Source organism: Theobroma cacao, chromosome 10 (genome assembly GCF_053813885.1).
Source record: "Theobroma cacao isolate CCN51 chromosome 10, ASM5381388v1, whole genome shotgun sequence".
NCBI lineage: Eukaryota > Viridiplantae > Streptophyta > Magnoliopsida > Malvales > Malvaceae > Theobroma > Theobroma cacao.
The window spans coordinates 1,586,098-1,607,666 of NC_142648.1; the positions used below are offsets into that span (position 1 = coordinate 1,586,098).

The 21,569-nt window shown below is 33.8% G+C and overlaps 4 protein-coding genes across 5 annotated transcripts; 2 read left to right on the forward strand and 2 right to left on the reverse strand.

Annotated features, from left to right (window-relative positions):
* Positions 1-809: 809 nt before the first annotated feature.
* LOC18585985 (uncharacterized) lies at positions 810-1,562 on the forward strand. The gene is made up of 2 exons (XM_018129674.2): positions 810-1,220; positions 1,322-1,562. Exons 1-2 carry the CDS (start codon positions 881-883, stop codon positions 1,336-1,338), a joined length of 357 nt encoding a protein of 118 aa, XP_017985163.1. The 5' UTR covers positions 810-880; the 3' UTR covers positions 1,339-1,562.
* A 1,403-nt stretch (positions 1,563-2,965) lies between these two features.
* Positions 2,966-3,715, forward strand: LOC18585987 (uncharacterized). The gene is made up of 2 exons (XM_007009092.3): positions 2,966-3,408; positions 3,527-3,715. The coding sequence occupies exons 1-2, from the start codon at positions 3,081-3,083 to the stop codon at positions 3,541-3,543; spliced, it is 345 nt and encodes a 114-aa protein (XP_007009154.1). The 5' UTR covers positions 2,966-3,080; the 3' UTR covers positions 3,544-3,715.
* A 258-nt stretch (positions 3,716-3,973) lies between these two features.
* On the reverse strand, positions 3,974-6,895 carry LOC18585988 (uncharacterized). Of its 2 annotated transcripts, none has more exons than XM_007009094.3 (6): positions 6,312-6,895; positions 5,448-5,535; positions 5,032-5,201; positions 4,650-4,725; positions 4,483-4,545; positions 3,974-4,288 (listed from the first exon to the last, which is right to left on the reverse strand). In XM_007009094.3, exons 1-5 carry the CDS (start codon positions 6,486-6,488, stop codon positions 4,529-4,531), a joined length of 528 nt encoding a protein of 175 aa, XP_007009156.3. In that variant the 5' UTR covers positions 6,489-6,895; the 3' UTR covers positions 3,974-4,288; positions 4,483-4,528. The 2 variants fall into 2 exon arrangements, with proteins under 2 accessions (XP_007009156.3, XP_007009155.3); XM_007009093.3 differs by having other exon boundaries at positions 3,974-4,274; positions 6,312-6,892.
* A 10,067-nt stretch (positions 6,896-16,962) lies between these two features.
* LOC18585990 (cucumisin-like) lies at positions 16,963-20,337 on the reverse strand. Its single transcript, XM_088802499.1, has 10 exons — positions 20,239-20,337; positions 20,040-20,128; positions 19,719-19,810; positions 19,379-19,622; positions 18,762-19,275; positions 18,562-18,665; positions 18,212-18,427; positions 17,984-18,092; positions 17,680-17,893; positions 16,963-17,513 (listed from the first exon to the last, which is right to left on the reverse strand). The coding sequence occupies exons 1-10, from the start codon at positions 20,335-20,337 to the stop codon at positions 16,984-16,986; spliced, it is 2,211 nt and encodes a 736-aa protein (XP_088658625.1). The 3' UTR covers positions 16,963-16,983.
* Positions 20,338-21,569: the final 1,232 nt, after the last annotated feature.

A 21,569-nucleotide genomic window follows, 5' to 3' on the forward strand; every position in this document is an offset into this window, starting at 1 on the left:
TTGATTACTTCTATGTATATTTTTCTTGTATGATATAGGTGTGGTATTATGATGAAACAAAGGGAAAGTTGAAACAGTGAAAGTGTTGTTTGATTCTGTAACTTTTCACTTGGGCTTTTGATTTTGTTTTTATTATTGTTGTATCAGTTTTGGTATCAAGTAGGGTTGAGATTAGCTCCAGGTTTCAGAAGAGTAGTGTTTGGAAAATTGCTAGAGTTTGTATTTCAATGGATAGATAAACAGGGAACTGAGTTGCTGATTGAGATTTCAAAGGGCATTGATGTCTTGAAGATTGACTCTGGTTTGCCTTAATGCGTTTTTAGCTGAAGACCCACAGTAAAAACACAACTACATATAGAAAAACGAAAACCACAAGCTTATCAGCCCACAAGGATGCTGTGAAGGCAGACGAGAAGTAGGTAATATAGTAAATTGCTAGACTAGGTTTTTTTTTATAAGCTAACTCTGGTTGGTTGGCTTGAAATTATACCTTCTTTCAGTTGTTTCCATTACTATTTTATTGCTGTATTTACGTTGGCTTGTGCTGCATGATTCTGGTTTGCATGAATGTTTAAACCTTGGATGGTTTTCATAAAGTTAGGGGAAAGAGAGTCCAGTGAAACAAGGTGTAATATATGACTTGATAGTCAGGTTAACTCTGAATCAATGTTCTGGAATATTAGGGCTAACTGCTGACAAAGACTTTTCTTAAGTTCTATGTCCATTGTAATTGATTGACTTCACTTGTATTTGGCTATTTTTTATCTATTTGTTTCAGTATAAATTGTTCAGAAGTGTCATTGTTTCAGTATAAGTCATCGAGAAGTGTCATTGTTTCAGTTTAAGTTGTTCAGAAGTGTCCCTGAATTGCATTGAAGAAATGGGAGCTCCAATGAAGTACACCTGTGTTGTAGTGTTTCTTGTGATTTTGAGCATTGCTGGGTTCAATGGAGTAGATGGATATGGCCCATGTGGGAAACATGACATCGAGAAGGAAGCTGAGAAGCTGGCTCCTTGTACGAAGGCAGCTCAATATTTGGAAGCTCCAGTTTCTAAGCGTTGCTGCACTGTCATGGAGAAAAAGCTCAAGAATCCTGACTGCCTGTGTGCTATTATGTTTTCTCATACAGCTAGGAGTGCTGGAGTCAATCCAGAAGTTGCTGTCACCATTCCCAAACGCTGCAACATTCCTGTTCGTCCCGTGGGTCACAAGTGTGGAGGTAGAATTTACATATTATTCTACTTTACTCTCATATAATGGTTCTAGTGGTAGTCATTTTGCCTTCTAGCATCTCATGAGGCTATTGTTTATCTCTTGCAGCTTTCCCACTGGTTTAAGCGTGAAGACTCTCATGGTTCTTCTTCCTGTACTAAACTACTCGGTGTTAGCAGTATCAGTGTGCGGATTTTGTCCTTGTTGCTAGTCAATCCAGTTGACCAGTTTCACTGTGACATCCAGCCTTTTAAGTAATAAATAAAACTGCTGTTGTATCTTTGAATAACAAATGAAATTGTAGTTGTTGCTTTTGAATATTAAATAAAAGTTCAGTAATCTTTCAGAAGCATTTGTATCTTGTTGCTCAAACAACCTTTTTCTCAGTAATGGAGAGGATCACTTGAGTTGAAAGATCTAACTGATACCATTCTTGAAGGATAATTTCATGTTTCAAGTGAATGAAATTGCGTGGACAGGGGGAAAATGTTATGCTTTCTCCGTTCTTTCCTATTCTGTGGGTGAACATCACAGCTTCTAAGAACTATCACACCCAACTTTCTTTTTTTTTTATGCTGAAACAATTGGATAAGCTAAAAGCACTTAGTTGTTCAGCTCCAGGGGCCTTTTCCAAACTGAAAATCTTGCTCCAGGGTTATCTTCCTTCCCTATTATCTACCTTGAAGATACCCACTAAAAAAAATGGTAGAGATTTCATTGAAACTAGAAGAGACAAGACAGGATAAAAGCAACAAAGAAGCAGTTAAAGCAATGGTTGGTGACAGTGTGGGAATATACAGTTTTTAGCCAAAGTTATCAGATTCTGAACGATATGACTTGCAACTTGTAAGAGGAGAACAGCTGGTGATTCTGCAAATAGAGTAGACAAGGCCTAGTCCTAGCATGAAGGTGAATGATGCAAGTGGGTCATTCATAATTTACTGGGTTTTTTGCTTGTCAACAGTGGTTAAACAGCTGTTGGCGAAACAGCAGGAGAACCTGCCAACAAGGGAGTTGCAGACTTGTACTAGATTGGTGAGAAAGCTAGCTGTGGATGCTTTAATAGGGCCCCCATGGGTAGAAATATAACATTAAAAAAATAAAAAAGAGATGAGGATGAGCCGATAGGAAAAGAGAAAAGGAGTCCAAGATGTCGTAAAGCTGTCTGATCCCCAGATAAATGTTCTGATTGCCTTCGTTTGTGACAAACACACTCACATTTGTGCTGAGAATACCTATCTTTTGTCACTTAGTAGAATTTTTCTACAAGCAAGCACCTTTTTTAGTTCTCATTGCACTGGAGATAGCATCATCCCCGGGTAATTGTTACTGTTGACAGTCCATACACTCCTCACTAAGCTAATAAGAGGAACACTGGTGCTCTGATTCCCACTTCTCTTCAAGTTAAAGACAAGAAGATTTGTATTTTGTACATATGTTTCAACTGAAATTGGGGTTTCAATTATGTTGTTAATGAGGAAATTGGAGTTTCTAGACTCTAGAGAAAGAGGGTGTAATGGATATGTTGGTAGGTTTTGAACTTGTTAGATGCTATGCTGGCAGCTGCTCATGAAAAAGATTTCTTTCTTGCCCCTTCAGGATAAAGAAGTAGTGGAATTACAGTAATGACTTTAGCCAGCACTAACCGCCATTGGCTTAAAATAGCCAGGTAATTCCCAAAATACATGTCTTTGGAGTAGTAGGTGCTGCAATAAACAAAACGCTTTTGTCTAGTGCTACCTCCACTATGATTTGTGGGTTTCACATGTATTACCCTTAAAGAAACCTTTTTGAGCTTCTTGTTTCACTATAAATTTTGAAGTTGAGAAGTGTTTATGCATTGCAATATTGAAGAAGAAAAAAAAAAATGAAGTACATCTGCTTTCTGGTGTTTGTTGCTATTCTGGGCATTGCTGTGCTCAATATAGCAGAAGGTGCTGGTGAGTGTGGGAGATCATCCCCTGACAGGGAAGCCTGGAAGTTGGCTCCTTGTGCAATGGCAGCACAGGATTCGAATGCTCAAGTGTCTGACAGTTGCTGCCAGCAGGTGAAGAAAATGGGCCAGAATCCAAGATGCCTCTGTGCTGTTATGCTTTCTAACACAGCTAAGAGTTCTGGAGTCAAGCCAGAAATTGCTGTCACCATTCCTAAACGCTGCAACATTCCTGATCGTCCCGTGGGTTACAAATGTGGAGGTACATATATGTTTTATTTGCATAGGATTGATCACAGTTTTCTTTACACATTTGTCCTCTGCTTTATAAGATCTCTACAAGGTTAATTCTCATTTTTCTGCTTCTGATGTTTTTGCAGATTACACTTTGCCTTGAACATGAAGGACCCAAGTCATGGTTCCCGGTGCTGTGTGCCTACCATTAGAAGTACCCTATGTGCTGGATTTTATGCTTTTCTTTAACTAGTTCATCTAGCTGATGAATTGACCGTGACATCTGGCTATTTGAATGATAAATAAAAAGCTTGTGTTTAGTTATCTTTCTATAACATTTTTCTTATTGCTCAGTTCTCAGAAACCTTTCTCCCCCATAAAATGTCATCCTTATTAGAAGTTGCAGAGTGGGACCCTTAGCTTGCTTGATTCCTCTATAAAATAGACCAGAATTATGGAATCTGGTATCCAATCAGGTGACTTTCCTGTTCTTTAAATTGGTTTAAGTTTGTGATCATTCATTGTATACAAGACAGCCTAAAATGAATCTAATCTTGAAAGTGGAATCCATTGTGAGACAGGGGCAGGACGTATATGTCAATAGTTATACTAATTGATTTGCTTGTGGGTAAAAATCCCAACAGAGAATAGTTCAGTACATGGAGACTAGACTAGTCAAGCAAAAGAAACGTATAATACAAGGTTCCGCAAACTGCCCTAAACATATTAGCTTGCAGGTGAGACTGGCTCAAAGTGGAAGAGTTGGGACAAAAAGAACCACAACATTCAGCCTCAAGTCCTAAGCTGTATTATGCTCTACATGCTTCTACCGTACTGCTAGCTGTCTACCAGCTTATTTCCATAGTGTAAAGATTGATCATACTGCCAGTATTCCTGCAAAAATAGTCCTTGAAACATAGTTTCAATCAGCTGGATCAAAGGAAATATGCAAAGAACAATGAAAGTATGCTAGGCTACATGAATAGTACTCTATGAATAAATTTTCGAAGTGGTAAATGTAAATGAACTAAAAATCCATAACAGAAGGGTGCATATACAGATAAAGGAAAAAGAAATCCGTCAGGGAATTCTTAATATATACCTTAGAGTATTGGGATGGCAAATTTGCATTATTTTGGATTGAGATGTTAGTAATAAAGTGAGCCTGCACAAACAAAGAATAATCGGTTAAAGACTGTTTAATACTGTGATGTATAAAGACAATGAAGGGTATTTGATTTATCTTCAAAAATCCACTGCTTTCCATACCCTGCCACCAGTTCCCTCTTGAAGCACCACTAGAATTGTTCCCATTGGGATCATCATCTTCCTCATCCTTTTTGAACTGTCAAAACAAAAGCAATAAGAACAGAGAAAGCCCTGCTAATTAGCATAAAGGGTAGTCCTCTAAAGAAACATAAAACAAAAAATTGCTTGGAGACTAGGAAGAAAATTAAATGGTCTAGGGGAAGGTTAAAATCTAAGGTTTGAATCGTCGTGCGCCTTAAATTTGTTCAATTGCGAAGGGAAAAGGATAAAGCGCAGCAAGATGAAGGACCTATATGCCCTCAGAAAACAGACAATATTCTCACAGGGTGGCACAGAGAAAGGTGTATCAGTTAAGTAGTATTGTGATGTGTGTTATACATACATAATGTTGAGGCTCATTGGTATTCTTCCTTGGAGAATAGTTTTCTTGTCCTCCATAGTAAATTGATGAGCTGAAATAGCAAGGTTCCACTGTTTCATTCTGATAAATGGATGAACTCTTGTCTTTGTGAGTTGTGCAACTGCTCCTTCCCTTGCTATCAGTGGAATGATCTGAAACAAACATGTGCAAGGTTCACATTACATATGCTAATATTCATCTTTCTCATGCCATCAGTTACTTGAGAATCCAGTAAAAGCTGGCCTGAGACCTATCATCAGTAATTTGACTCCAAATATATGGTTTTGTTTTATATCAAAAAACTCAACATTTCCTGCAAATCCATCCAAGAACCAGCAGAAAAGTCAATGACAAAGTTAAATAATTAACAACATTGGTACAAACAAGGGCCGACAAACCTGGGTTTCCATATTTGCCATGATGGGGCAAACCCTGATTATTCCATGATCCCATCATTCCAGAGTGACTGGAGTCCCTCCCTAGCACCTGAAATAAGAAAGTGAACAATTTAGACCTTTGCAGCAATACATGTAAAAATGACCAGAAAAATTAATAAACATTAGAACATAAAAGAAGGAAAATCACAACAAAAAGAAGCCATGCATAGTAAGGAGTCTCCAAGGTAAGGTTCCACTGCAAAGTCCATAGGCAACTTTCTCTCACATTCTAATCCAAAAGCACTACCTAGTTAGTATTGGAATATACAGATCAGCCTACCATTTGTTTCTTATCCTTCACTTCCCATATCCATTGATGCAAATCACTTAGCAAAGTAAAATATTCAAAAGAAAAAAATGAGTACTCCACTAGCCAGAATCAACCGACCAAGTGAATATAGCATAAATAAGGGTACAACAAGCACCTGATGTACGGGCTTAGTGTTATGTACAGCTTCCCTGCATCATTTTAAGAATCATTCACTAAAATAAATCCCATCAACTTTTTATCATCATCATACATTTAAAACCAAGTCCAATCCAATTCCGTCATGAAGTTGGAAACAAGAAACAAATAAACAAACAAACTATAGGCAATAAACCATCTTTGTCCTTTATGTATCAACTTCTTAACTTCCAATCAAGCATTACCTCCCTATATCAAATTTCACATATTAGTAAATAGTTGCCTAAAGAGAAAACGGTACTTTTTTCTTTTCATTCTAAACCATCAAAACTTTAGCAAAGTTGAATCATTTATGGAAAAAAAGAGAGGAGAGAAAAAGATCAGGAGAGTGAACTTGTTGAAGCAAAAGGAATGTTTACCGTTGATGGGGGAGGGAAAATAGTCCCAAAAATCCCACTTGTGGAGGATGAAGAAGAAGAGTCCTTGGGACCAAAGAGATGATCGAAAGAAACAGATGATGATGATGATGATAATGAAGAAGCAGAAGAATAAGAAGAAGAGGAAGAAGAACCACACACTTGGCTTTTGTTTTCCATACTCTTTTAACTTAAAAGAGCTTTCTTTGTCAACCAACGAACAAAACTACTCTTTGATAGATATATATCTCTTTAACAGGAAACTACCCTCAAAAAAAGAGACCAAACAAAAGAAAACAAAAGGAGGCTGGCAGTGGATAAGATTTGTCTTTCAGGAAAGAAGAAAAAAATAACAAAGCAAACAGATAACGAATAAAGAAGGCAGGATACAGCAGGAAATGCAAGGGGCAAAGCAGAGTTAGAGAGAGAAAGAAAGAGAGAGAGCACGTGAAGACTGCGGATGTACAGATATCGTTGGCAAACCGTCTAAGCTATTTATAAGCCCCAAAAAAAGGCTTTAACTTCAACTTCGACCCCCACCCATATGGATTTTGGAGGAAGCCAAAGGCTAAAGAAAACCCCATGTGAATACATTCATTCTCTGTCTGGTTTTTGACACCTGGGGGCATCAATCAACTCCCAAGTGGACATTCTTGCCTAAACCCAACACTTGCGTGCCATGTGTCCCCTTTGGGTATATCTTTGACCTTTGTGAAAACCCCATAAACAAAAAAGAAACAATTTAGAGTTAAGCAGAAGACTCTTAGCTGTTGGTGTTTCATCATGTGTGATAGAATTACTGGATAAGGTTGCTGGGTCTCAAGTTGAAGGTGTGAGATATGCCATTTTTACATAATAAACAGTTGACTCTTTGGAAGGAGTTTTCATCATCCCCCTCTGATCAGCAGAATCATTTGAAGATACCATTATGCCATGCAATGAAAGGTATTAGAGCAATCTATCTTCTTTACAAATCTTTGAAGAATCAAGGACCGAATATATGTTTCTTGAAGACAAGATTGAGAAGGTGTGTGACATTCTTTTATTGTCTTTCAACTTGTAGAGATATCATTTTGATATTGGGAAAATCAAAATGTGATAAAAAAAGGTTACAATCGAATCTTAATAGAAGTTTAATTTATTCTCGAATATCATTATTTAATACATCAATTTGATAAATGAGTTTAAAAGATTGGTATATATTTATTTCAATATTTTTTTGTAAAATAATTATTTAATTACGTGTTCATCATATAAACGGTTTTGTAAAAATTGAAAACATTATTCAAATTTTATTAAAATCGAAAACATTTAAGGTTACTCTACGTGTCGGAATTTATCATACTCCAATGGAGTATATTTAAAATTTGTATGTATAAGATAATAGTCCATTTGTTATATAAAACAGTAAATTAGATTTCTTAGCTAAAGCTACAATGATTTAGCATATTATTTTTCAAGTCGGACAATGTTTAACTGAAAATAGAAAAGATTCCAGAGAGTTGTAATTTACTTGGATAATACCAAAAAGAGAAAACAAAAGGGGACCATAGGGAGGGAGAGAGAGGTTGGGGATTAGATAATGACATTTAATTAATTAGCATCTCATCATGGGAATAGCAATGATTAGTTGCCACATCTTTTCCTTTAATCTCATCAAACCCTAGCTAAGTTGTGTGGATTCATGGTTAGCACAAGAGCTGTAAAGATCTATTCAAAACTTGTCATTGGAGGAATCAAGATAACTCTCTCAACCCTCTCCTAATCTTGATCATCCCAAAGGCTAAACTGATTACCTGGTTTTCATACATATCTCTGGCATTTTAGAAGTTGACAAAGAACATTTTATACTTGAATTTAGATAAACATGATTTCTGGATAAGGTTCTTAAGCCATCAAATCTTATATTACTACTTAACAAATATGATGATTAATAAGGGACTCTTTAATCAAGTCATATCATGTGCAGTAAAAAGCAATAAGGACGTAATTTCAAGATTCGAATTCGAAACTTTTAAAATAAAAAATAAAGATGAAATTTCAAAATTCGAATTTGAAACTTTTAAGATTCAGTCTTAAAGTTTAACCGTAAAAAGTTTTTTCGGGAAATTGTGTTAATACTTTTATAGGAACTTATACTAATATTTTCTAAAGTTGTTATTCGATAATATTAACAAAGAGATATGCAAAGCATAAATGATTTATATACCTTAGGATGATGATCTGGTAGTTCGGGAATTTCTTTGATATCATTTCCTTTTAGGTTCTTTTTGGATAGCTATGGATAAGTGCTTAAGAATGAAACCCTTTTTCCTTTCTTTCTTTCCTTCATGTATGTGCCAATTTCCAAGTGCAGAGAAGTTAAACTTTTTGCTACATGCTACACCATTGGGTTTTTGTTTGACAGCATATGCCTAGCCCCCCCTGCTCTCTCTCTCTCTCTCTCTTTCCTATCCATTTCACTTTTCCAAGAAGTTCATTAGCAAATGCATTGATACTTGGAAATTCCATTATTCGCCCCCAAGCTCTTGCTAACACCAGATGAAGCTTGAAAAGATGTACTTGTTGAAGTCATATACAGGATCATATTCTTTTCTGCAGGGAGACTTTCCTCACTCCCTTAATTTTACTTGTAAGGAACAATAATTGCTTGTCATGAATTTTGGATCCTAGGAGGGGGCTAGCTAGGTTCACCTCGTCCACATACAATGGGCAATTATATTCAACGAGAGTTCGCTAGGTGGCACATCATGCATCCCTGTTATTGTGTTATCATTCTCTTCAAACTTTTTTTTTTTATATTTGATTGACAAAAGTATGACATAAAGTTACCAGACAAGAGATAATCGTTTTCCATCTCATCGATTTCCTTCATTTTTTTCATTTTTAAGATTTGAATTCAATATTCTTAAGTTAAAAATAATAAGTACTTACTTAGGGTATCTCGTTAAAGATAAGAACGTTGCGAAAAGAAAATAATTAGAAAGTAAATTACTCGAAGACTCAATTTGATATAGTATTATATTAACCTAAATATTATTAAAAAATGAGCACGTATTTATTTAATAATTTACACTTAATATAGTATGCTAATATAAAATTCAATATACATGGTTAATGAACCACAAGCCTTATATATATTGAGAAATATATAGGAATATTATTGACTGGAATTTTTCTTTGCATTAATCATCAATTACTAAAAAAGGAGAAGACACATGAATTTCCTTGCAAACTAAAAATGGGAAATGATTCCCTTAATATTCAAGCAAAATGTGATGTCATTGATGCCACATCCTCTTAATAATTGCAAAACTTTATACAACTTTCAAAAGCATAATAATTTTCTTTGACTTAAAATGTTCAAACAATATTTCTTTGTGATTCTATGTATTCTCCACTAATGTTTCATTATTATTGTAATTTTTATTTATATAAATGATTTCATAAAAACAAAAAAACAACCTTGAGAAAATATTCAAATTCTTTGATAAATGATATCAAAGCCTTTTTAAAAATTGATATTATTGTGATATTTGTAAAAAAAAAAAATTTATGAGTTTCATAAGTTTGAATGAATAACTAGGAGAATAAATTGGTTGTAATTAATTTTCCAGCTTTTTTTGGATTCCAAATTCACTCTTTCCATTGGTCTACATACCAATTTATATGGAAATTGTGGTTAGAATTTCATAACTCCACAAAGGAATTTGATCCACTAGTCAAATTGCAACAAGTGAAGAACATTCTTTAGATTGTCAGAATCTCAGACAATTTGCCTTGCATTTTAAGTAATTTTCATGGGGCCTATCCTTTTTCCATTTATATATTATAAGCGGGTAAATTAAATAGACTTTCTGGGGCCTTTGCTCTTTGGTAGTGTATTTCTATAAAAGAGTACATGCACGTACACGTACAAATACATATATATATAATTTATTATTTAAGTTGTGCGTAATAAAAGGTCAAATTTTATATCCATTTATACTTACATAAAGGGTTAAAAATAAAGAGTATGGATGTGGAAAAAAAATGTCAATTTAAGAATAGATATTTCCAAAGATTTAACCCTCGACGATGTTGGCATATTGCAGTTGAATATTATAGATTAACAGTATATTGTATATATCTTTTTATTCAAAGAATTGGGTTTTCAGATTTTTTTTTCTTCACAATTTTATTTAAAGTAAAAGAATAGAACATTTGTTATTACAATGAAAAGATACGGAATAATAAACAATTTGCAAAACTTATAATTAATGATTTGAAGTTTTATGTAAATTAATACTTTTATATTAGATAAAATTTTATATTATTTATATTAATTTTTAAATAGAAACTTATTTAATATAAACTTAAAAAGGAAAAAAATATATGAGATTTAATGACATAAAAATTAAGGAACTAATGATAGAATTTCATAATTAACTGAAGTTTAACTGTAATACATAATTCTCAATAATTAAATTAGATATATTTATTAACTTGAATGTATAACTTTTTATGGGATTAATATATATGTTATGTGTTACCAAATTGATTACTGGATTTAATAAGCTAATTACAAACATTTTGTAGGTGAATTTTTTAGTTTAAACGTCTCAATCAAAAAATTAATAATGTACTGCATTTCCTTTTCTCTTAATCATAATTTTTTTAATTAAAAGTTTGAGATATTTCATTAAAAATCGCATCCGTGGTGTTATTTAAGATTTTTTGCGAAAATGACAAAAAACTTATGATGACATCAATAAATTTGACCAAAGGATAAGATTCTCTTAATCATAATTGATTTGCAAAGAAGCAATCTAATCTAAGAAAAGCAAAAAGGTGATGCATGGGTTCATCTCATTCTGGTTTAATTTGACAGAAGAGATTTGTGCTTCATGTTTATCAAAGTTACACATGAATAAAAGCAAAATCCATTAATTCTCTATTGTCAAATCTACTTATTTTGTCTTAAATGAACTATATATATATATTATCAATTTGTCAGCTGAAAGTAGATAATCAAGCTACCTTAATATCTATATATATATATATTAAGCATAAGAGAAAAGGTTAATACAGAAAACCATGGAATCCTATTATTCATAAGATCAGAGCTGGTATTTCCATGGAAGGCATTGAATCTTTGGGCAAGAATGAGAGGCATTCCATGAGCTCTTGCATTCACCTCCTTCACCATCACAGCACTTGCATACAACTCCCAAGGTGGCAAAATTTGCATACCCTACATATATTCCATCATGGAAAATCGATCAAAGTTCATGTATAATCTCATTTCAAGAGAGTAAATTAATCTTTTATTTTGAATCTAACACACATACATATGCATATATATATATATATATATATATATATATATAAGAAAACGAGTTGAAAGAGATTGAATACTAACCTCGAACGCGTTTGAGAACCCTACTCTCAACATTTATGAAGTTCCGAGACAGTACAAGGATCATGAAGAGCAAGACGAAGAACCCAAAATTTTTAGCCATAGCCAAAGCTGGGAAATTGGACGAAATGTCAATGCTTTGATAATTAAAGAAAGCTTGTAATAAGAGTGGGGGGTGTTTTTCAATTGATCATGCAATGGCAGCTCTTTTATAACCAAAGATTGGGTGGTAGATCTTGAAGAACTAAAGATATCCAACGTGCCACGCGTTTTCAATTTGCCTCAAAGTCTCTCTAGCGTAGGGCATAAGTGTGAATGGATCTCAATAATTAGAAAATTTTTGGAAGGAGATGGTCCACACAAAAAGAGAAAGTTTGCTTCAAATAATTTAATCAAATTTTCACACCTTTATTTAAATAATTTGATTCCACATTATCTTTTACGAAAATGACATCGTCTTATAGTTTTTTGAAAAATTTAAAAAGTTAAATTCAATTACTTCGATCAAAACAAAATTAAATATTTGTTCAAAACTTTGAACCAAATTTATCATCAACGATTCAACATTTTCAACTTACCAATTTTTGGAGAGTCCGATCTTATTTTATTTTCGGATAAAAAATGATTTTTGGGGTTTTTATTTTACTTTTTTTACCTTTTGTTTTAGTTGGCTTAGGTTAGTATAGTGTAAAAGGTTTACCCTTTTCTATTATTCTTCTTTGACCTTATGTTTTCTATGAGCTTTGATTTCAATGTCATTAGTTATTAAGATGGTTAATTGGAATGTTAGACTTAATCATTTGTGCTTTAGTTTGTGTTTATTACCTTCTAGAGAAGAAACCCTCAAGTGGATTTTCTTTTCCAATCCATTGGTTGAATTAAGCAACGAGAGAAAATTGTACCTTATGCATTATCATAAAAACATTACAAAAATTTATGTTTTTTCCAATGAAAATATTTCATAGGAAAGATTTCGTTGAAAAATTTCAATGGATGCTAATTTTACTATTTTTCAACAGAATTTATCGATTGGAAAAATGTGATTGGAAGTTTTCTAGACATCAAAAAAGATTCCACTGCTACTAAATGTTTTGACGAAATTTTCCATTGAAAGAAACCATTACCGTAGAAATTACTGATTGAATATTTTAATGGTGAATTCCGTCAATATTAATAATTTTTAATTTTTTTAATAGTTGAAAACGAATGAAATATTTCATTGAAATATTGGTTCACATGAGTATTGACAAATCTTCACTTAATTGGTCCTAAGTTTAAAGTATGATTTTCGACATCATTTTCATATCATCTTGTTGAACGTGTCAAACGGGTCAAATCTATATCACATATATATATATATATATATATATATATATATATATATATATATATATAAAGAAACCTCATATATCAACTCAATTTCATAATATACAAAACTTTTTACACTATTGTAAGAAAAAATGAAATGAAAATCCTAGGAAAAATTCAATGAACTTGCAAAATGAATCACAGACATTCAATTAACTTGCAAAAGTGGCAGCAGAGATTTGACTAATTTATTCGAACAAAGAAAATGAATTACACCTTTTCGGCACATGCTATATTGGTTTCCAGAACTACTTGGAAAAAGAATTCCAGGGAATTTCCTTTTAGTCAAGTAGAAATGGTGACTTGCTTATCCTCTCCATCAAATGAAATCCAAGACTTCTTTTAAGGGGTACATTGTCACCCCAAAATAAATGCTTCTTTGTATGCTATGGGTATCTAGAATTTTAGAATCAAATGTGTGGACCGCGACTAAGTGTGAAATCAATATCGCAGAATTTTTAAATAATTTAATTTTTTTGATTTTGCGTATTAAATAGTATTGATTTTTCGTTTCATCGTGATTATTGAGAACTTACATCAGGAATACGATAAGACGAATTCTTCATGAAAACGATAGTAAATGATAAAAATTTCGATTAAAATAAACAATATTGCTCGAGAATCAGACTCAGAGTCGTCACTCTTACCAAAAATTTTCCAAGTTTAATTGAGGTAAAGAACATTGAAAATCATGACCATGAAAGATAAGGGTGAACGAAGATGAGAAGAATTGATATAATGGAATCTATTGTGGGTTATGACTTAGAAAAAGTGATTAATCTTTGTCTGATATGGCAACATTTTCAACCTCATATATCAGTGTCTAGTCTATTTTTTCTCCAGCATCTTTCCTCTCACAACTCAAATTCTCAATGCCTTCTTCCAACCGTCCAAAAAATATTTCAAATACTTGGCAACCTTGACTATGACTAGGATTAATGAACAATGTCAATTAGCCTAGCAATAATGTTAAACAATTAGTTATAAGCCTAGGATTAAAAGTTTTGCATAGGTTGAAAATGGGAAGTTTTCTTCAAATTACTTTTAAGAAATCTCCATTATTCTTCTTATAAATTGTCGGCTTCTGTTAATAATAGTCATAGCAATTGCTGTATGCTTTTAATTTTTGAAGAATTTATTATAGTCGTTATTGGTTATTCTAATTTTCAATGGATAATCAGACATGAAAAATAAATATTTGTCTGTATTCTTCTATTCTATTCTTTGACTTGAACCCTAAATTTGAGTTATGAAAAAAGGGAAAAAATACTATTGCATGTTTAGATTCAATTCTTGAATTTCTTGCTATGCTTTGTGTTAGATTATATATATATATATTAATTCTTTGACTTGAACCCCAAATTTGAGTTATGAAAAAAGGGAAAAAATACTATTGCATGTTTAGATTCAATTCTTGGATTTCTTGCTATGCTTTGTGTTAGATCACACACACACACACATATATATATATATATATATATATTGGTGGATTCTTCATATAGGATGTGGGCTAGATGAATTGCCGAACCAGCTGATCTTTGTTCAAAGCCCAAAATGGGCATTGGCTTATATATGTCTCATACTGTAAAGCCACTTTAGGTTGATTTAGTTTTTTTAATTCCGCTCCTCTTTCTCTTTATTCATGTTTGATTTTTCTCCTACCAAGATTGGCAATTCTTTTCTATGTTTCCTCTCAAATTTAATGTAACAATTAAATGTAATGATAGGATGCATGCAAGAAATTAATTATCCTTAAGTCTTGATTTTTCAATTTTTTTTGTTATATTAGAGGGCCGGTTCGTTTGATCTTCTCTCCTCCTTAATTTCTGACCTTCAACGATTGCAAAACACATATATAAATAAATCAATAATTGAATTAAAATTACAATGTATATGTCACAAATTAATTGATGGTCACATTATCTTCATCACCATCTTAAATTTTTGATTAGCCTATCAGCTTCTTTTTTCCATATTTATTTTGAAAGTCAACTGATTTGAAAAATAATTAATTTCATTGTCAATTTGTAAATATTGATTCTCATTAATCATCACCTTCTCCACCCAAATACACAAACTATATATCTTTCTAGTTAGATATATAATAATTAAGTCAACTATAGGAACTTGTCATATTTGTGAATTTAATTTTCGCTCTTTTTATGGAAGGTAAATTCATCTAGATATCAAAAAATTAATTAATTATTAGAATTTAAATATTATAATTGAATCATTTCCTATTGATTTAAATTCAAGATAATCAATCACTAAATTTAACGTAGTATCAGAGATGAAATTCAAGTTTTGTAAAATTCACAAATGACACTCTTTTCATTAATTATTTGCTTCATGTAATGTCTCCTCTTGGGAGCTTATGTATAGTACTTTATACATTTTTTTTCAAGTTTAAACTGTTTTTTTATAATAAGATACAAGTGTAAATCCGTTAATCATTTATTTGATAATTTGTATGCAAGAAAACATGTTATAATTTAAATATGATAATCACCCTTGTACACAAAGGCAAGAGATTTTCGAGCACAAATGTTATATACTATCAAAAAAGAAACTAGCTTAGGAAACATTGCCTTTACCATAGGTAAATGACCATTTCTTATTATAGAAATTTGTAATATAAGACACAAGTTACATTCCAATTTCAAACATTTAAGAAATTTGTAAATGACCGATGAATATAGCTTAAGATCTTCCATGCTAAACAAAGGGAGGAGAGTTGAGAGATTGAGAAACCTTTCAATCCTTTAATTAATGAAGGCTCATGTCTCATGAGACGTAAAACGTTTAAAATGTATGCTAACAAGCTAATGGAATTTCCATTATTTAAAACAGTGGTTTCCAGAGAGAAAATGCTTATGCTCCTTGGCTGTGATTAGTTGATGCTCTACACACACCTCGGCATAGTTGATTTAGAAACCAGCTCAGGAGGCTTGGCTATCATTTGAGACCTCCATGTCCCTTTAAGGTTTGGTGATGATTATTACACATAATTTGCTTGCTGATTGTGATTGGGTTCTTGCATGGTAATGGCAAGGACTGTTGAGGGGTTAAATGTGGAAAGAATGTTAATGTTTTCTGCTTGAGCCGTAAGAACAGTTAGAGCATGGGGCATGGTGTTGTTGACAAAATTTCTTACGTTTCTGTCAGTTAGGGAGGGATTAATTGGCTTGGCGTACAATGGAAGGCTGACTTTGTATAATGAGTATTAATTGGTTGGGAGGTTGAATCGCAAGGGTGTGGTCCCTTTGAGAAACGTAAAGTTACGTCATGGCTATAGGTTTGAATAGAAGGCTGGCAAAGAACTCTTGGTATGGGATTCTGTTTTGTGCCAGAGCCGTCATTATAGATATGCCTCTTTAATGCTTGTACTCACTCGAAGGGTTACCACTAAGGGCTAACCCTTTTCATGAATGAAAATCTTAAATCTTCTTTATTAAAACTCTCCATATGCAAACACACTTATTGAAAATAATTTTGTTTTTTTTTTTTAAATCAACACCATTACTACTTAGAAACAATGATATAATGATGCAAAAGCTAATAACAAAAGATTTAAATTGTAAAAAAAAATCATCATTATAATTATCTTCTCATACACACAAATACACACAAATAAATAAATAAAAAAAATGAAGACAAAATTATTTTGAGTTTTGATGAGTTTTTTCTTTTTTTAAATTGGTGTGGTTGCTGCGAAAGGATGCTGAAGCCTCGATAGTTGTAATCTTAAAGATGTACGGGTGGTACACAACTGTTGCAAAAGCTCCAACAAAAGTACCAATCCAGATTTAATTTAATTGTTGCAAATTAGTAATATAATTCATTACATTCAATGTTTCTAACTTTTATTCCATCTTTTACGAACCCAATTTCATCTTGTTTTAGCTTTGATCATTCTTCTGAGAAACCAAATGCAACCACAGGGCTTCTAACTTGATGCACCCCATCTTCCCAGATCAAAGAACCGGAAACCATGTTGTCATCAACCTTTGCTGTGACTGTCACGACAAAAGATTTCTTCTGACCCAGAGACTTGAATGAAAGAACCCTTGGTTGAACGTGGATTTCAAGTCCTCGAGGAGCCTGCACTACTGCCTTGTAAATGGAAACAGCTGGTCCAACATTTGTCAGTATCCTGTGAAAGATTCGCTTGGTAGATTTTCCAAGGCTAGCAGATAAAGCAAAAGAAGGGTAGTTTAGATCCCATGCAGTTCCATTTATTGCTTCAGAACAGCTGCTTCTATCTCCAGTAACAAGTCTAAGAGTTTTAGTACTGTATCCTTGTCCGCACAAAAATTTAACGTAATCTATCTCCCCAGCATCATAAACCAATCCTGGACTAAGGGCGAATGAAGGGGCCAGATGACCAGACCCAAATGCAAACTCGGCATCGGTGTTGGTCTCAACACTTAATGGAACAGCTGCAGAAGCAGGACAGAACAGTTATGTGTAAAGCTTCAGAATAGTTAACTTTGAGTTGTCTTGAACCAATGCCCTATGTCAGACGCATTTGGCCTAGGTTGTCTGATTCGAGTATATTATTTTTTCATTAAGTGAAGTGAAGAGTCCGTGTATCATAGCCAATACCTGTAGTCATTAGAGCAGACTTAATAGCAGCAGGTGACCATGTTGGATTAAATGACTTGATGTAGGCTGCTGCAGCTGTTGCATGTGGGCAAGACATGGATGTGCCAGAGATAATGTTGTAAGAAACTACCCTATCGTCCCCTTCAACTCCTGTTATAGTGGTCCCTTGAGACCAGGCCGCCAAAATGTCAACTCCTGGTGCTGTTAAGTCAGGCTGCAGACGGAGAAATTAAGAAGGAATTCAGGTCCACAAGAAAGAGGCTGATACATTGGATAGAAAACAGAGAAAAGTCATTTCGTTTACCTTGAGAATGTCCTTCGTAATAGGGTTTGGCCCCCTGGATGAAAATGAAACTACCCATGGGGCCAATTCATCCTTTACTTGAATACTTTTGAATATTGTTGCTGTTGGTTTTCTATTGAAACAATAAAAGAAAAATAATGTAATTATTTCTCTAATCTGTAAAGGACTTTCACAGTTTCACCAAGGAATTATGGGTCAGATTTAAAAAAAAGTAAAAGAAAAAGAAAAGCCCTTGTTGTGTTCAGGTAGCTTGAAACTTCACTTCCATCATCCGAGCCCAAGCAAGAAACAGGTAAGGGGAAATTGAAGGCGGAATCCAGGTAATCTTGCATCACAGCACCAACAGCTCCTGCAGCTATTGCACCTTCCCCATAACTTACCTCATCACAAAGAACAATTTTTCCTTCTACTAAGGTCTCATCCAGTGAGTCTTCCGAGCAATACCTGCGTTTATATGTTGAGCAATTATAAATCACATTCGAAATCAAATACTTTTAGCTACCAAAATCCAATAGAAATTGAATTATAAAAAGACTGAAGAAGAATCAACTTCAAGATTTGTGTAATCTTTATATTACCTGGATTGGGAGCTATCATATCCTTTTTTAGTGTTTGGGGCATCTCCACCAAATATCAGAGGGTACATCTTGTCTTTGAGTTCAATAGTATTTATAGAGACTCCCTAGTGCAGAAAAGGAATAATCATACATTATAATTAGCACAAGCTTTTGGTCAATCAGAAGTTAATTTGTGGAGAAAAAGAAATGAGCTTTCTCACCTCATAGATTTCACCATTACCCAGTTTCACCTGAGTGACAAACTTTCTATCTATGGAACTAGCAGCCACTGAGAGAGACCAAGGTGATACGTTCGTGATTGTTGCAAGAGCAGGGCCTGTGTTACCAGCAGAGTTCGATGTAAGTATTCCATTCTTCATTGAATGGAAAGCTCCAATAGCAATGGTATCATCGAAATAATTCACAGCAATGGACCCTCCGACTGAAATAGAGATTATGTCAACCCCATCAGCAATTGCATCATCAAATGCTGCAAGAATGTCTTCATCAGGGCAACCATCAGACCAGCATATCTTGTACACAGCAATACGAGCTGAGGGAACCCCTCCGCGAGCTGTCCCTGAGGCCAGGCCGAACAAGCTTGCCTTGCTAACCAAGGCACCGGCTGCTGTGGATGATGTATGAGTCCCATGTCCTTCTGAGTCTCTTGGTGATTGGATATCATCTGGACCAAAGGTTCCATCAGCCCTATAGTATCGAGCTCCGATGATTTTACTGAAGAAATTGCAAAAAATTGTTAAAATCAATCAGGATTTCAATGCTTTTTAATTATGTGTGTCTGTTAAGGTACCACGCTTAATTAAATTCTATCTATTACTTGTTGCAAGTGAAATTTGATGACTCTTGGCAGGTTCCTTTCCATTTCTTTGGAGGTGAACCAAATCCTTCATCATTAAAACTTTCAGATTCTGGCCAAATCCCAGTGTCTAGCATTCCAATAATTATATCACTTTCACGACTTGTTCTTCCAACATTTTGGGAGAAGCCCATGAAATCCCATGATCTTGTTGTGTGGAGCTGCTTCCTTTGACTTGGGAACACAGACACAACCCCTTCCGTGCCTGAACAAATTACAAATTCCATTGTCATCTTTGTTTTTTCTTTTAATTTTTAATAACCCTCAATGATAATCTAATTGAAGAATTATGCTAACATACTGGCCAATTTCTGCGCCTCGTCTTTGGTCAACTTGGCAACAAATCCATTGAAGCTCCTGTGGTAGCTGTGGAGCAAAGAGTTTGATCCACCACTGTTGAAAATGCAATGCATAAGGGGAGTTAGAGTCTTCATTAACCTCAATTCTTATCTATAGATATCATCGAATTTGATTTTTGGGCAAGAATCCTAATTCGGCTGCATGCCATTTCTTGTTGTTGTTCATTTTTCAAGTACTGATTTTTCATTGAATTATCTTTTGATTGTGGACTTCTTGCTCCTTTAAAAGTGCCATTAGAATGCTACTAAAATCTGTGATAAACCTGCCAAGAACTTCCTCCAGGATGTTACTGTGAAGCGTTGCTGCAGAGAATTCTCCACTTGGACGATCACCCATATATACGATATAGACCTGCAACTTCAACAATTAATCTCCTGGCACAGTGCTCATATATAGCAGGAGCTAATGAAAATTCAAAGAAAATATTTGTAAGCAGGGGCCTAGGAAAACAATTTACGTGCCTTTCGATCATCATCAGATGCTGCCTGGCTGCTAATGAGCGTATAAAAAGTGAAGATGTAGAGAAAAAGCCATGACAATGGAGAGGACTGGGTTGCCATTGGAAACCAAGGTCGGATGCTTTGAGAGACTGTCCTTGCCTTATATGATTTTTACAACAATATGGGATTTATATAAGTTGGAACTTAAGACTATTTTCTCTTTGTTAGATCAAATTCCATTCAGATTTCACAAACGGCTAAGTATTGTTAAACTCGCCAGGAAAAGCAAGGCGTCCAAAGTTTGCGGTGTCAACAATGTTCTTGTTTCCAATGCTTGGTTTTCCGATTGTAAGCATATCCAAAACCAGGTTCCTTCATGATTTTGCTTGTTGTGGGAATGACACTAAAGAATAGAGGGGAACCCCATACAAACAGAACAGAGGGACCCGACTAGAAATGAAGCCCAGGATCTCTGTCTGTAATCTGGCTTACAAATATGACAGCCAGAATCAACCTGATGGCTATACAAGAGCATATACCTGTCACAACTGCTGTTAGTTTTATCATGTAATTTGGATTTTAATTTTAAAAATTAATTAATTGCTCTCCTGTCACAACTGATTAGTTCATACTTGGATCAAATTAATTCATCTGTGATTTCCTTTTTCAAATTTTACATAAACTAATGAAAAAAAATTTCATAATTTTGAATTTAAAATTTATTCGATGAAAATTTAATTTCACTATAATTTAATTGATCACAAAAGTCAAATAAAAACAAATAAATTAAGATGGGGAGTGTACTTCTATAAGAATGCTCTTGATAAATTCTTTCCTTCGGATGCCTAAAAACCATAACTAGCTAGAACAAAAAGAAGGGAAAAATTATATTATTTTCTATTTGGAAAAATGTTTGTTTCGATCTTATTCTTTACTTTTTAGTCAAAATTTTGACTTTAAAATTATATGATCAGTGAATTTCATGTACGGACGATAATTTCTGTAACAATTTGGTGATTGAAAATAAGCAAGGGAGACCATTTTATAAGTTGGAAATGCTGATATAAGAGAATGAGAGAGAGTAGTAATTACTTTTCATAGGTTGGAAGTTTTTTGGCTAATTTCTCTAATTTATGCCTCAAAAATTATTCTTTAATGTACAATGACTTACTTGATCAGTTCAATGAATACAGAAGCATTAGCAAAATCACCATTATATGTTTAAATATTAGAAAATGAAAAATAGAATAATCAGTGATAGCTTTCAATGTACATTTTTCTTTTTTGCATTTGGCATTGGTTTAATACATTGCATTTGCCTTGGTTTTCTTATTCAACAATAACATGCACAC